The sequence below is a fragment of the Pogoniulus pusillus genome, chromosome 37 (assembly GCF_015220805.1).
Source record: "Pogoniulus pusillus isolate bPogPus1 chromosome 37, bPogPus1.pri, whole genome shotgun sequence".
Taxonomy (NCBI): Eukaryota; Metazoa; Chordata; class Aves; order Piciformes; family Lybiidae; genus Pogoniulus; species Pogoniulus pusillus.
The window spans coordinates 5173900-5187943 of NC_087300.1; the positions used below are offsets into that span (position 1 = coordinate 5173900).

General features: G+C 55.5%; 2 protein-coding genes across 3 annotated transcripts; one reads left to right on the forward strand and one right to left on the reverse strand.

The window, feature by feature from the left end:
- Positions 1-2030: 2030 nt before the first annotated feature.
- On the reverse strand, positions 2031-12899 carry YRDC (yrdC N6-threonylcarbamoyltransferase domain containing). 2 transcript variants are annotated; one of them, XR_010308610.1, is made up of 7 exons: positions 12748-12899; positions 12419-12614; positions 12090-12204; positions 11655-11774; positions 10869-11011; positions 10544-10674; positions 2031-2117 (listed from the first exon to the last, which is right to left on the reverse strand). XR_010308610.1 is itself a non-coding variant. In XM_064172385.1 (6 exons), exons 1-6 carry the CDS (start codon positions 12890-12892, stop codon positions 10611-10613), a joined length of 783 nt encoding a protein of 260 aa, XP_064028455.1. In that variant the 5' UTR covers positions 12893-12899; the 3' UTR covers positions 9804-10610. The 2 variants fall into 2 exon arrangements, 1 of the variants encoding a protein (XP_064028455.1); XM_064172385.1 differs by lacking the exon at positions 2031-2117 and having other exon boundaries at positions 9804-10674.
- Positions 6459-9717, forward strand: MANEAL (mannosidase endo-alpha like). The gene is made up of 4 exons (XM_064172384.1): positions 6459-6941; positions 7290-7399; positions 7735-7811; positions 8226-9717. Exons 1-4 carry the CDS (start codon positions 6518-6520, stop codon positions 8860-8862), a joined length of 1248 nt encoding a protein of 415 aa, XP_064028454.1. The 5' UTR covers positions 6459-6517; the 3' UTR covers positions 8863-9717.
- Positions 12900-14044: the final 1145 nt, after the last annotated feature.

Consider the following 14044-nt stretch of genomic DNA (forward strand, 5'->3'; position numbering starts at 1 on the left):
GTTTCTCACCAGGAGAGAGTTCATCAGCTCAGCCCACAGTAACAACAGCTCCACAAGCTCCCACACATCCTTGGGCAGCAGGAGATGCTCTGGGGCTGGTCCCCAAGAAGAAGTAAGGTCAAGTTGTGCCTTAGCCTGGCTTCCCATGCAGATCCCAGCACCCAGAGATGCAGCTGGCAGCCCTGGCACTGCTGCTCCAGAGCTGTCCCATTGTCCCATGCATGGCTGCTGGGCACCACACCATCGTAACACACTTTGGGCAGCCACATGGAGCTGGGGAGGCCCCCGCAGGCTGGGGAGCTCCTGTCTCCCCAGAAATCTCATGAAAGCAAGCTGTGGCTAATGAGCTTGCATCACAGGGTAATGAAGCTCCTGCACTTGACAGAGCTGCAGCCAGCCCACTTCCCAGCTACTTGTGGGCACAGTTAATGGAGAGCATCATCACAGACTCAGGGGAGAGTGGGCTTCTGAATTAAAATTAACAGCACTATTGCAAGAATCCTGGATGCCTGTGCCAGAAACTCTTATGCTCTGGGGACAAGGGTGCTCCCCAGGCAGCCCCAGGACTTTAGCCCAAGGCCTGGCTTTCCTGCAGGGCAGCTCCTGCACAATGCTGGCTCCTGGAAACCCGCACGTAGCTCAGACTGCAGCCGAAACCTCTGTCCCCTCAGCAGCAGTTAAGTGAATTAGCAGAACCAGCCAGCATTAATTATGCAAAGAATCATTTGCTGGTGAAATTAAAAGAAAAGGGAAAAAAAAAAAAAAGGAAGGATCTAATTTAATCAAAATATAATTAAATGAATAGTTAATTTAACAATTCTGCAGTGGAAACCCCTTGACCTCTGGAGCTCTCCTCCCAGTCGAGCACAGGCTGCTCACTGCTCCAGCACTTGGGCTCTGGCAGCAGGAGCACTTCACCTCATGGCACCTCTGGCCCCCACCTCGACCTGCTCTGCCCAGGGTCCTCTCCCCTGCAGCCAATCCCAGGTTGTCAAGACCAGAAAGGGTAGATGAGCGCCTGTTTGAAAATGGGAAGAGGGAAGAAAAGAGCTGGGTGTGCACAGACCGTGTCACCCTTGAGCCTCTGAAAAATTCCTGGTCCAGTAAGTATATTTTTTTTTAGGAACTGGAAAATAGGAAGATGAGCAGCAGCCAGGTGGAAATCCCTCCAGAAATGGGAGCTGAGTGCAAATCTGACAAATGTGTTTGGAGTGAGTGGGAAGAGGGGATGCTGTCTGGGGAAGCGGACTCTCCAGATGGCCTCAAGGTCCCTTCTGTCTCTCTCCTCTATGCTTCTACAGACTAATTCCTTAAATCAGCATCCTGTGGAAATCTGCCAGGCATCCTGCCAGCTCTGGAGCTGGAAGAAGGACTGGAGGACAGCATTAGTGGATATGCGTGCACAGCATGTGAAAGGAGACTGGGTTTTTGCAGCAGCCCCCTGTAATCTCCAGAGACAGACTCCAAGGAGCATTTCACAGCAGCCTCCTCTAAAGACAGCAAAGCTCTGCCTCAGAGCTGCCCGGGCTGAGAAGCTGAGCAGCCCCAGCCCAGCATTGGCTGCCTCACGGGTGCCCCCCTCCCACATGCTGCTGACAGCCCCCTCCTGCTGCAGGCAGACACATTCCTGCAGCAAACCAAGCAACTGCAGCTCAGCATCCCCCCTCTGCGTGCAAAAAGGGCCTAGATGGACAAGATATCTCTCCTGGCTGTACCCACTGTGAGTGACAAATTCTCACTCTGAGCTCCAAGCATCTGGCGAGGAGGACTGTGCTCCACCTGGAAGCTTTTCCCCATGCTCTGGACTATCTCCTAGTCCAGGCATTATAAGAAAATAAATCAGAAGGAGATTAACAGAGATATTGTTTGAAGGATTTAATCAGCTACGATTTGCAGTGTTATGTTTCCAGCTTAATTAGCCCAAGCCTGGTTTCCTTTGGTTCTGTATTATGAGGGCATTCAGAAGCAGCATTGCAGACCTCAGTTTGTTGGGATGGAGGGAAAATTCTTCCTGGCTGGAGCCAGCAGGTACCTTAGACAGCAGGATCTTGAGTAGAGGCTGCAGGATCTCAAGGAGGAGCTGTTTTTTGAAGCAAGAATGGTGGTCCAGAGGCTTCCTGTGTGAAAATGTGTAAAAATCATTAAAACAACTAACTACGTTCTCTGAGGCACCTTCCTGTAAGCAAGAGTTATTCCTGAGCTGCTGTGACTCGTGTCCTGCTTCCTACAGCACTCCAAACAATAACCAAAAGCCCACAAGGAAGGCTGCTCCTGCCACACCAGCTGTGAAAAGTTCTCAGCACAACTCCTCTGCCATGAAAGAGCTGCACAGGGTTAAAAAAAAATTAGAGTAGGGAAAGCCACCAACTGCAGCAGCAAGAATGACATTGTGGACATGGGGAAGCACTCAACAAACATCAGCTGCTAAGATCACAGTGAGGAGCAGGAGTTACCCAGCAACTGCCTGACATGAGGCTTCCAAACACAACTCCCTGACAGCATTTTCCCCGACAGCTTCAGCAGGCATGGCAAAGGGTCAGACACTCAGCAGCTTCACCTCTGCTACCAGCACAGACTAAGCCTGCCTGGGCTGTTGTTGCTCATTCGAATCATCACTCGATGAGTTTGAACTGGCCCTGCTAATGAGGTTCTAAAGATGCATTTTGATTCGGAGGGCGAGCGCTAATTAAGATGCAAGCTGTGTGCTTCCTGCTCCGAGCGCTCACGCCAATGTGATTTCAACAAGGGTTGCAAGCACAGGAGTCACCCTGATCCACACTGCTCCTGTGAATTGGCTCATGAAAGTGTTTAGAGTTCCACCTACTGGACCCAAGAAGGCATCTCTCTCCACTCCAGCAGAAGCTGTTTGTCTCATCATCCTCTCCTAACATGTCTACATTCACAGTTGACCTCAGCTAACAGCTCACAGTGTCCCAGATGTTCTGCACTGCTGTGCCCCCACCCACTGCACACACGGTTCCTGCCACCAAGTCTCCTCACTCAGCAGCAGGGTCCTGGGTTTGGAAAGGACCAAGAACATATCAATAAGCAACAAAGCCTGGGTTTGCTTTTTGGTCCTGTGTCCCAGAAGGGTTGACAATGTCCACATGCTGACACAAAGGCTGGGGATTTCAGCTAGTGCTGAGTACATCACCCTGACAGCTGCAGTGGCCTGCAGACACCAAGAGTCAGAAGAAAGAAGTAATTTATAGTGGCTGCATTTCCTGCAAGGGAACAAGGGCACCAGCTGCTTCACCCGTGCCTGACGTGCCCCTCGTCCTCTTGGTGCTGGTGCCACAAATAAAGCTGTCACCTGCAGGGACAGTGAATGCCAGCCAGAAGCAGAGAACTGCCTGAGATGCCAGTATGTTCCTCAGTTTTCTACCCATCAAGGCTGCTTGCAAAGGAGGCACCAGACTGTGGCAGAGACAGGCTTTGGGCACCCCAGAGGAGACTGCAGAGCCAGGCCCTTCCAAGCAAGCCTCAGGGCTTGGCCTCACCTTCTTGTGGATCATTACTGCCCACCCAGCTCCCTCTCTGGCTTCCCTCCATCTGCTGCCTTCAAAGTCCCCAAGGAGGGGACAACCTGGTGCAGTGTAGAACCATAGAATCAAGCAGGCTGGAAGAGACTTCCAAGCTCATCCAGTTTAGCACCCAGCCCTGTCCACTCAACCAGACCATGGCACTAAGTGCCTCACCCAGTCTTTTTTTGAACCCCTCCGGGGACAGAGATGCATCAGCTGGGGAACAGCTCGCAGGAGGCGCCAGCAGCTCAGCTGGCTCCAGCCACAGAGGGCAGAGCCGAGCGCGGGTGCTGCGGCAGTGGCAGCACAGAGGTCAGAAGCACAGCTGCACCCCTATTATTGATGGCACCAGATTAGCTTGTCTGAACAGGGAAATACATCACCGGAAAACAGGAAACATTTGGAAAGTGGACGGCGGGCGTGAGAGTGATGAACGAGCGCGGAGCGCCGCGGAGATCAATGAACAGCTGATGAGCCGCGGGGCGGGGGAGCTGCCTGCAGGTACAGAGGGAGCAGGTCTGCAGCGAAAGGGCTCGCCGTGGAGAGACACTACAGGGAACCTCGGAACAGCTCAGAGGTGCAGGGGGTGCCAGAGCTGATCCTGGCACTGCTCAGTGTGGGTGTGAACAGGAGGCTGTGATGAGCAGACCATCCTTACTCGCAGCCTCTCCTGTGCCCCACTCTGTCCGCTCTGCCGTGCCACAGCCTCTGCTCAGATCAGTGCCAACCAGCAGTGCAGGAACAGTGGGGGACAGGAGAGGCCCTGCACTGGCCAACAAAAGCAAAGAGATTCCTCTCACTTCCCTCGGACCCAGTTCAGCAAGGTGAGGTAAGAGCAAAGGCTCAGAGAAGGGAAGCACCCAGAGGCCACTCACGCACAGGCTTTGCAGATGATAGCAACCCAGCCAGCCTGGGGCTCCCGAGCAGAAGCTCCACGGACAGGCAGACTCTGTGAAGACATCATCTGGGGGTCAGCTCTCTGTGTATTCCAGTCCATTAGTAGCATCTGAGACAGCTGCTCATGAGCAATAGACACATAACCACTCCATGGCACTCAGGCACTGGGGAAAAAAAAAATCACTGCAGCATGGGGGCTGTGCAAGGACCAGACACGGGCAGGAGCGCAGAATCATGTCCTGCTCTCCCCAGCAGTCCAACACAGTGCGCTGAGCCCGTGGGCATGGCCCCAGCGCAGCACTTGCTTGTCAATGCCCTGAACAAGCAAGCACCATCGGCGGCCCCGGGGCCACCAGCAGTGACCGAGCACTATCTAGTGGTGGGAGACACAGCTTCAGCAGCTTGGCCACCCTAAAGCAAAAGGATGGAGGTCCAGGCCAGCTCCCAGGGCTGCTCAGAGAATGAAAGCCACATAGATGGAGGCACTGGGGAAGCAGGATGGTCGTTTGGGACAAGTGTCGTCTCCAGGATGTTGCAGTGAGAAGTGTCCTGGTGTGGTAATTTTGGGGAGCTCAGGTTTCTGGGCCTTCTGCATCACAGGGCAATTGAGTTGGGCAGGCTGAGGAATGGGGACTCCAGTAAAAGCTGATCCTTGAGAGGCTGCTCCAACACATTTCCCACAGGCAGCACAGACCCAGACTGGGCCACACCACTGTTTCACCAGGTGAGATGGGGCTGTTAGACCTGGAGATGCCAACTTGTACACTATGTACCCACTGCTCACTGCTTCCAAGTGATTTCTGTTCAGATGGTTCTGCCCTGCCTTCATCTCCTGTATCTGACAGGTCATAAATTAAACATCACAGAGTTTCTAGAGGCATTGTACTCACAGAGGGAGAACAGTGACAGCAAATTCACTGGTCTGCAGATTTCTGTCCAGTGTCCTTGTCCTTGGCAACAGATACAGAAAGAGAAAGCTCTTCCCACTTCCCTGGAGCATCCACCCTCTGCAGCCTGACCTCTCCGAGTAGCCTGAAGGTAGCTATTTGAAAGAAAATGACAGCAGCTACTTGTGGGATGATGGGCTGAAGAGGGCGATTTAAAGCTGTCCATCAAGAGGCAGTGGCATTTAGCTCAGCTGTCTCCTTCCCTGCAGTTGGCTCTTGGTGGCTCCTGCATGCTCAGTGCAAGGATCTGGTAACCAAAAGGTCACCACCAGCAGCATCTTTTGCACTGCATGTGCAGAGAGAAGTGAAGAGAGACAGGGGCATCACCCCCAGCCCCCCGACCCTGCTGGCCCTGCACAGTGCTTGTTGGACCCACAACAGGCAGCTATGAAATGACCTCCCAAAGTGTCCTTACCACCAGTAGCTGACAGCGAGTGAGGCAAAGCAGGGGAGGAGGAGGGGAAGCTCACAGGTCCCTGAGAATGCTGGAGTGGATGGAACCGATGAAAAAGGACACAGGAGTGACACTTCCAGACATGAATCAGGCCCTTAAAATGGCCACACCGGTCTAAAGAGATTTGAAAAACTAAGAAGGGGAGCAAGAGAGGCTCCTCCTTGCCTTACCCACCCTGAGGCTCTAAAAGAGTTTGCACCCTGGGTTCACATCTCTCTCTGAGATCCGAGGGAGGTCGCTCAGCTCCCACAGAAGGCTCAGCTGCATAGACCTAAAAAAGGGGACTGATCAGCTCCCTGCTCTCCCCAAGATGCAGCACTGGATGGATTTACGCCCGGGAATGAAACCCTCCTGCGGCGTCCCGGTTCAGACTCCAGCAGCACTCATTGCCGCATTCCCCTCCCCGCAACGAGACCGAGGCTAAGGACCGTGTTCCCCGCTATCGGGCTGGAAATGCGCCCCACTGCTTTCCCCGTAGCGGCTCTGCACGCCGCTCACAGGGAAATTCACCGGGGGACGGGACCGACCCTGCGACAGCTGCGGGCAGACACCCAGCCGGGGGTTCCTCCGGACCGGACAGCGGCGCTGCAGTCTCAACGCCGCCAGCAGGGGGCGCCAGCGCCCGGGGCTGAGGCTCCGCGGCGCCGGGCCGAGGAGAGCCGAACGGAGCCGAGCCGGGCCGGGCCGAGCAGGCGATGCGGCGGCGGCAGCGGCGGAGCGGGCGGGTGGTGCTGCTGGCCGCGTTGCTCGTTCTGGGCACGGCCCTGGTGCTGCGCACGCTCCGTGCTACCGCCGCCACCGGGGTCCCCGCCGAGCCCCTCGGGAACCCGCCCGCCCCGCCCGCGGCCCCCGCCCCGGCGGCGAGCGGCCCCTCCTATGACCTACACGCCTTCTACTACGCCTGGTACGGCAGCCCGCGCTTCGAGGGTCGGTACCGGCACTGGGACCACGCCCTGGTGCCGCACTGGGACCCGCGGGTCTCGGCCGGCTTCCCCCGCGGCCGCCACCTCCCGCCCGACGACATCGGCTCCAGCTTCTACCCCGCGCTCGGTCCCTACAGCTCCCGCGACCCCGCCGTGCTGGCCGAGCATATGGGCCAGCTCCGCGCCGCCGCCATCGGTAAGCGCCCCCCGGGCAGCGAGGGCCCCGATGCTGGGCGGCCAGCCCCCTAAGAGGTACACACCCGCTCCTCAGCCCCGCACCGCCTCTAGCAGCTGCGGTCCCTCCCCGGTGCCGGGCCGCGATGACCCAGCACCAGGCATTCCTCTTGCAGCCAGCGCCCCTTCCCGTCCCCCCGCACAGCGCTGCTAGCATCCAAGGCCCCCCTCATTGCCCCTACCTGGGAGCGGTGGTTGCGGGCTCGGTACCCGGGGATTAACCACGGCAGAACTTCGAGAGGACGGGAGAGGAGCTGCACAGGAGGGCTCAGGAGCAGCCCTGATCCCTGCTTCACCCGTGCCATTGCAGGAGTGCTGGTCCTGTCCTGGTATCCCCCTGGCCAAGGAGACGACTCCGAGGAGCTCTCGGACAGCCTGGTACCCGCCATCCTGGACGCCGCGCACAGCCAGGCCATCCAGGTGAGTCCCCGAAACTGGCCCCTTGTGCTCGGGCAAGGGCTGCCCTGCGTCAGTGACTGCTACAAGGGCACTGGCGTTTAAGGCAGTGGGATTCATTCTGCGATAGAGAGCTTTCCCTCGTCTTCATAACGGCGATTTTCAGTTTCCTCATTACTGGCACTGGGAAAGCCAGGGCCAGCCGCAGCAGTGCCAAGTGGGCAGGAGTATCCTGCGTGTCAGAGGGTTCTGCCCAGCCTGTGCACAGAAGGTTCTTTACAGCAGACCCAGGAGATCATAGTGCAGAAAAAGCAGCACCAGTGTGATGACAATTACCATCTCTGTGGTCTCTTTTGAAGGTTGCCTTTCATATCCAGCCATACAAAGGGCGTGATGACCACACCGTGCATGAGAACATCAAATACATCATGGACAAGTAAGTTTCTCAGAAGGCTAAATCCTGACATGCAGGGCTGCTTTAAACACCCACAGCAGGCAGAACTTTGAATTAAATGCATTAGAATAGTGTCCAAAAAACAGTGTAAGGGAAGGAGCTGCCTGGAGGGAGCCACTAATCAAACACTGCTTTCTCCAGCACTTAATATTTTGCCTTCAGAACCCAAAATTGCTTTCTTCTGCTCAGGTTTCTAAGCTTATCAGGCATAGCCCTTCTCTGCACTTCTGCCCTTTCTCTCAGAAAGCTGCAGGCACAGCACTCCATGAAGGCACAGATAAGGGCTGTGGGGAGGGAGTCCCCCACATCTCACACTGTGTTTGGCATGTAAGGGAAACAGCTGCCAAGGGCTCATCCCCCTGTACAGCCCCTAGACAGCTCTGGGCTCTCCTCTAGGTATGGATCACATGCAGCTTTCTACAAGTACAAGACCAGCACCGGCAGGAGCCTCCCACTGTTCTACATCTATGATTCCTACTTGACACCTGCTGAATCCTGGGCCAACCTTCTCACCCCATCAGGCTCCCACTCTCTCCGCAACACCGCGTACGATGCCGTGTTCATTGCGCTGCTGGTGGAGGAGGGACACAAGCACGACATCCTCTCAGCAGGCTACGATGGCATGTACACCTACTTTGCATCCAACGGTTTCTCTTTTGGCTCATCCCACCAGAACTGGAAAGCAATCAAAACTTTCTGTGATGCCAACAACCTGATGTTCATCCCTAGCGTGGGACCAGGCTACATCGACACCAGCATTCGCCCCTGGAACAACCACAACACTCGGAACAGAGTCAATGGGAAGTACTATGAGACAGCTCTGCAGGCTGCCCTGACAGTCAGGCCAGAGATTGTCTCCATCACATCTTTCAACGAGTGGCACGAGGGCACCCAGATCGAGAAGGCTGTACCCAAGAAGACACCAACACGCCTTTACCTGGACTACCTTCCCCACCAGCCCAGCATGTACCTGGAGCTGACGCGCAGGTGGGCAGAGCACTTCAGCAAAGAGAAGGAGCAGTGGCTGATGTGACCTCACTCAGGAAGCCATCCCTGCCCCGCTGATAGCACGGGGCAGTGCTGTAGGAGAGCACTCAAAGAGATGCAGCCACAGATCTATCAGCCTGACCAGGTGCTGGGCACGAGCAGCTACCCACCAGGATCCCAGGGACTGTGCAAGCCTCAGTCCCAGGCTCACAGAAGTGATGTTACAGGGGAGATCTGCCAGCAGCAGTCAGACGTGCAGATCTGGTACAGGGGACCCTTATGGAGCTCCTCTGAAATTCACAAGGGGTGCTGGTTGTTCTTATTGTGTGTTTGGTGGTATTGGATGTGGTCAGCTGGGCTTCAGCACACTTCACCACAAGCTCTTGGCCCACTGCCTGCAGCAATCAACAGATCCCTCCCTCCGTCAGCAACTGTCACAGCAAAGAGGAGAAAAGACTACTCCAGTAGGTGACACTGAGCTGTGTTGTTATCCATCTTTTACTTCACTCAGCCTCTCCTACACCAAGGAGTTCTGCGTTGGGCACTGTCACTGTGGTCCCTTGTACCCTAAAAACTACAGACAACTCAAGCTGGAACACCAGAGACTATTTCCTGCTGCTACTGTATGTGCTGGAAACCAGGGAAACACAGAGATCTATCCTAAAAGCTCTGACTGTTTAGTGTTCCAGGGTTTGAAAATTCAGATCTAGAATTGCTTTCTCTCCTTCTGAAACAGGGAGAAAAAAATACTTGCCATAAAAATGCAACTGAAAGCACCATTAGTTTGTGCTTTCTAAGAGGTGCAGCTCGCAGCAGCTTTCCCTTTCTTTCCTTGGACCCTTCTAAATTAGCCATAAAAATAATTTATACTTGTCTGTATCAATAAAATGAGAAGTGGCAACTCTGGGTGTGAAACAAGGTTTTGTTCATGGCTATCACACACTTTCTAAGCACTCAAGTCCCTCAAAAGTCATGAGCAACATCATCTAAAAAGCAGCATTTATACTCAAACCGTGCAAATTGTTCACCAATGTTTAAATTAAAAGCAGTTCCATACAGTTTGCATTGCATGAAGAGTAAATAACCAGCAGAAACTTTCATCCATTGCCCACTGCCTTCTGGCTCAGCAGTGCTTTGAGAATATGGAGAGTGGGAGGTCCACTAAGATCACACCAAAAGCTTGTTCTCAGTTGTATCCAGGGAAGCCAGTTCTGAGCAGCTCTGGTCCAGACAGTGAAGAGTGAATACTCTTCATTCTCAACAGCACTCAGTGGTTAAGTTTTGTTTTGGAGGTTTAGACATTTGGAACAGAAAAATGGTCAGTGGACCCCACAGCAGGGACACTGTGAGAGCTTGAAAAGCCTCTCTTCCATCTTTGCTTCTCTAAGTGCAGAGACAATAAACAAAGACCTGGGCTAGGTGTGATGGGGAGGGTGGGTCAGACACCATCACTCCATCTTGGAGCAGTCTGATGCTCACATCACTGGATTTCAAAAGCCTAATCACATGAATGAAGCAGGCAGGGATCTGGGAAGGGTACAGCACACAGCTCAGCAGACCTGTCTGGGTTGGTCTCCCAGACTGTAGCAGAGGAGACACAAATTAGCAGATACCCACCACCTGCTGCTCCTGGACTTATCTTTTTTCTTTCTCTCCCCCCTAAATCTTGTGTTTATTAACCTTGACATAATCCATTGACCTCACTAAACAAGGCCACCAGTGCCCACCTCCTGAGCACACAGGCACACAGTGCCCAGCTCCAGCAGCTCTGCAAAGCCTCCTCAGTCTGAAGTCTCAAGGTGACTCTGGTGTCAGGCCATACTTCTGCCTCAGGATCTCAACCGTGGATGCCAGAGCACTGTGGGGGCAACAGAACTGTCACAACAAGGCTTTGGGGTTCAAACTTTTTCTGAGCATGCTGGGAATTAAGATAAACAAGGTTAATGGGGAGGTTCAACTGCTATGGAAGAAGCAGCAAACCATTCCACTCTAACTGGAAGAACTTCATTTCACTGAAGGAAAAGCTGCTGTTAGTCAGCAGAGAGCACTCACCAGCCAGGACGAATGATGCTGAACTTCCCTGACACAGACAAGTCAACCACAGTGGACCCCAAACGACACTCTGGGCTCTGGATGTCCCCTATGGGGCCTCCATCGATGATTAAGGACAACTGAGGCCATAGGTCTTGGAATTCCTGTAAAACAGACAAGCAGCAGGCAGTTGTGTTTTGTGGATGTGCTAACAGTCACTGCAGGGAGTCCTGCTGCTGAGGGAGGTGAGGTCTCCTCTCTTTCAATCATGAACACATCTCAGTTTCTGAGCACAGTTTGTCTTGGATGTGCAGGAAAGCCACACAATCATCTGGCTAAAGACTTCTTGCTGCATCACTGTTGCTAAGCAGTGCATGAAAAAAGGCAAAAGCCTGCTAAGATATCTAAGGGAAGGACAAAGCATGTGCCTGGTCCTCTGCCCAACTACATGGTCACAGGCTTTGCAAAAACATCTCCTTGAGAGATGGCAGGTTACTGAGTTGCAAGGAGCTGCACAGACAGCAGCAGTCTCATTGCACACCCATCCCTCCAACAGTACTTTCTGCCTTTCAGATCTGACAGGCACTTCAAAAGATGCATAGAAGCCTTTCAATGTTACTTTTGAGCTCTGCTCTCCTTGCTTTTCAAGGTAAGGATCACACCAAGACACCTGTCCCACATCCCCTACCCACAGGCTGCTTTAACTCCAGACTGTAATTTAAAAAGCTCTTGCTAAAGCTTGCCCCCAGCTGAGAGCCCAGGCCCTGGCAGATGATTGCAAGGACCTCCACAGAGCCCTAGACTCACCGACACAGCCAGTGTGCTCCCTTGGCAGCTGATGTTGGCACTCGTTAATGCCAGTGGTCCAGAGCAGGCCCGTGCCAGCTCCCTGATAAAGGGGTGGTTTGGGACACGAACACCAACCAGCTGCAAGAGAAGACAATGAGTGTTAGACAGAGCAACTTGTGAATCCTGCACTGCCAGGCACCCTCCTGATGTAAAGCTGACACCCTGGAGTGAGCCAAGATCCAGCCTCTACTGCTGCAGCAGTGATTTGAGACCTTCGCAGCCTTATCCCAGTGTTAGGTTCTGGAGTGCTCAGTCCCAGTGAACACCACAGCACCAGAAGCAGCCTCAGGAAGTGCCAACTGCACAGAGGAGAAATAAAACCACTACAGCAGAAGCACAAAACCAGCACAATGTCCTTCAAAACCAGAAGTGTGCCCTGTGACAGAGACCTACCGACGTGAAAGGATTCAAGTCTTTATTCAGTTCTTCTGAACGTTTCAAGACCAGGGTCACAGGTCCTGGAAGCAGGTCCCGCAGCAACTCATCAGGCACATTCACCTGGCAGTACCTGCAGAGCACAGGGCAGCGTCACAGGCTGCACCCAGATCCCGGTAGTGGGCACTGAGAAACAGCTCCCATGCAGCCTGTCCCCTCAGCAAGCAGAAAGCAGCTGCTCTCTGCCACCGCCAGCCCCGTGGGCAGCACGGTGTCGCCGAGCTCCCACGGCAGCGCCACTCACACACGGTTGTAGGAGGGCTCAGGAGCGGAGCACCACAACCCACCTGTAGAGGTGGTCCACGTCCCCGAGGCAGATGGCCAGCGGCTTCTTTCCGTTCCGCCCCTTCAGGCTGTAAATGCTTCGCACAGCGCCGGAGTCCTGGGCCAGGCAGGCCACGCCGTACACCGTGTCCGTCGGCACCGCCACCAGCCCACCTGCCTGCAGGGCACCGGCAGCGGCTGCCACCGCCTCCCTCCAGCCTGCGCGGCACCGGCGGGTCAGCGGGGCGGCCAGCAGCTCCCGGCAGCAGCATCCCGCCCCAGGCCTCTCCCCGCCAGGTCGCTGCTCCTCCCGCCCCAGCCTCTCCCACCCGCCAGGTGACCACACACATACCTTGCGGGTCCGGCCGGGTCCCGCCGCCGGGCGGTAGCCGCTTCAGGCGGGCACCGCAAGCGCGGCCCGGGCCCGGGTCCCGGCCCGGAGCCTCCTCCCCGGCCCGAGCCAGCGCCGCCAGGGCTGCCCGCCCCACGCGCAGCATGCACCAGCCGCTTCCGGCCCGCCGTGACGCACATCCGGGGCCGAGGTGACGTCCATCCGGGGTGCGGCCGCCGCGCGGTTCCCATAGCGACGCGGGCAGGGCCGTGGCGGCGGCGGCGGCGGAGCGGGACCGGGACCGGGACCGGGACGTCCCCGGTGCTTGTTGTGCTCGGTCCTGGGAGAGCGCCGGCGCCCGGGAGCGGTACCTACATACCTGCGCCGCAAGTTACGAGGAGCTGACGGCGGAGACACTCGGCTCTTCGGGCCGTGCTGGTGCTGGCCGCCGTCCGCCTGGCTACGGCTCCGTCCCAAACGGCCCCGCCCGACAAGTCGAGCTCTGTGGCCGGCGGCGAAAGGGACCGGAGGAGCTGCGGCCGGAAGCGAGTGCAGGAGTTCGGCTTTGCGGGGCCGCGGCTGGAGCCGGCTGTCCCAAGCGAAACTAGGCAGGGCTTGGCTCAGCCCCAGGCTCCAGGGACGCCTCAGTTCGTGCCAAAGGCCAAACGCCTGCGGTCGACTGCCTCGGCTATGGCCCTGGACTTTGCTCTCTTGCTGCACCGATACCTTATCTTGCTGCAGCTGCAGTTTAAAACAGAGCAAGGTGGGTTCAGTATGTCTGTCATCGGCTCCTCAGTGGGGAAGGTACAGCCTTCAGACCTTGCAGCAGCTTGGCTCAAGTGCTGACTCCTCCTTAGCAGGATCAGGGCTAGTTAATGACTGACCTGATTTACTGGGGCAGGGGAGCACACAAGCTAGGCCTGTGGCTCTGTAGGTACCTTCAGCCTCTGTTGCTAACTGCAGGCCTGAAATCAGAGCCCTGAACAAGCTCCAAGTGCCCCAGGCTGGAGGTTTGGGGATGGGCAATGCAGATTCCCAGCATCTGCTCTAACTCCTAGAATCACAGAATCAAGCAGACCTCCAAGCTCAGCCAGTCCAACCTTTCACCCAGTCCTATCCAATCAAGTAGACCATGACCCTAAGTGCTCCACCCAGTCTTTTAAACACCTCCAGGGGTGGCAACTCCACCACCTCCCTGGGCAGCCCATTCCAACGCAAATCGCTCTCTGTGGCAAAGAACTTCCTCCTAATATCAGTATCTCCTCAACCTGAGGAGACAGAGCTGCTGAAGGTCACTTGGTAAGGAGGAAGGAGCCTG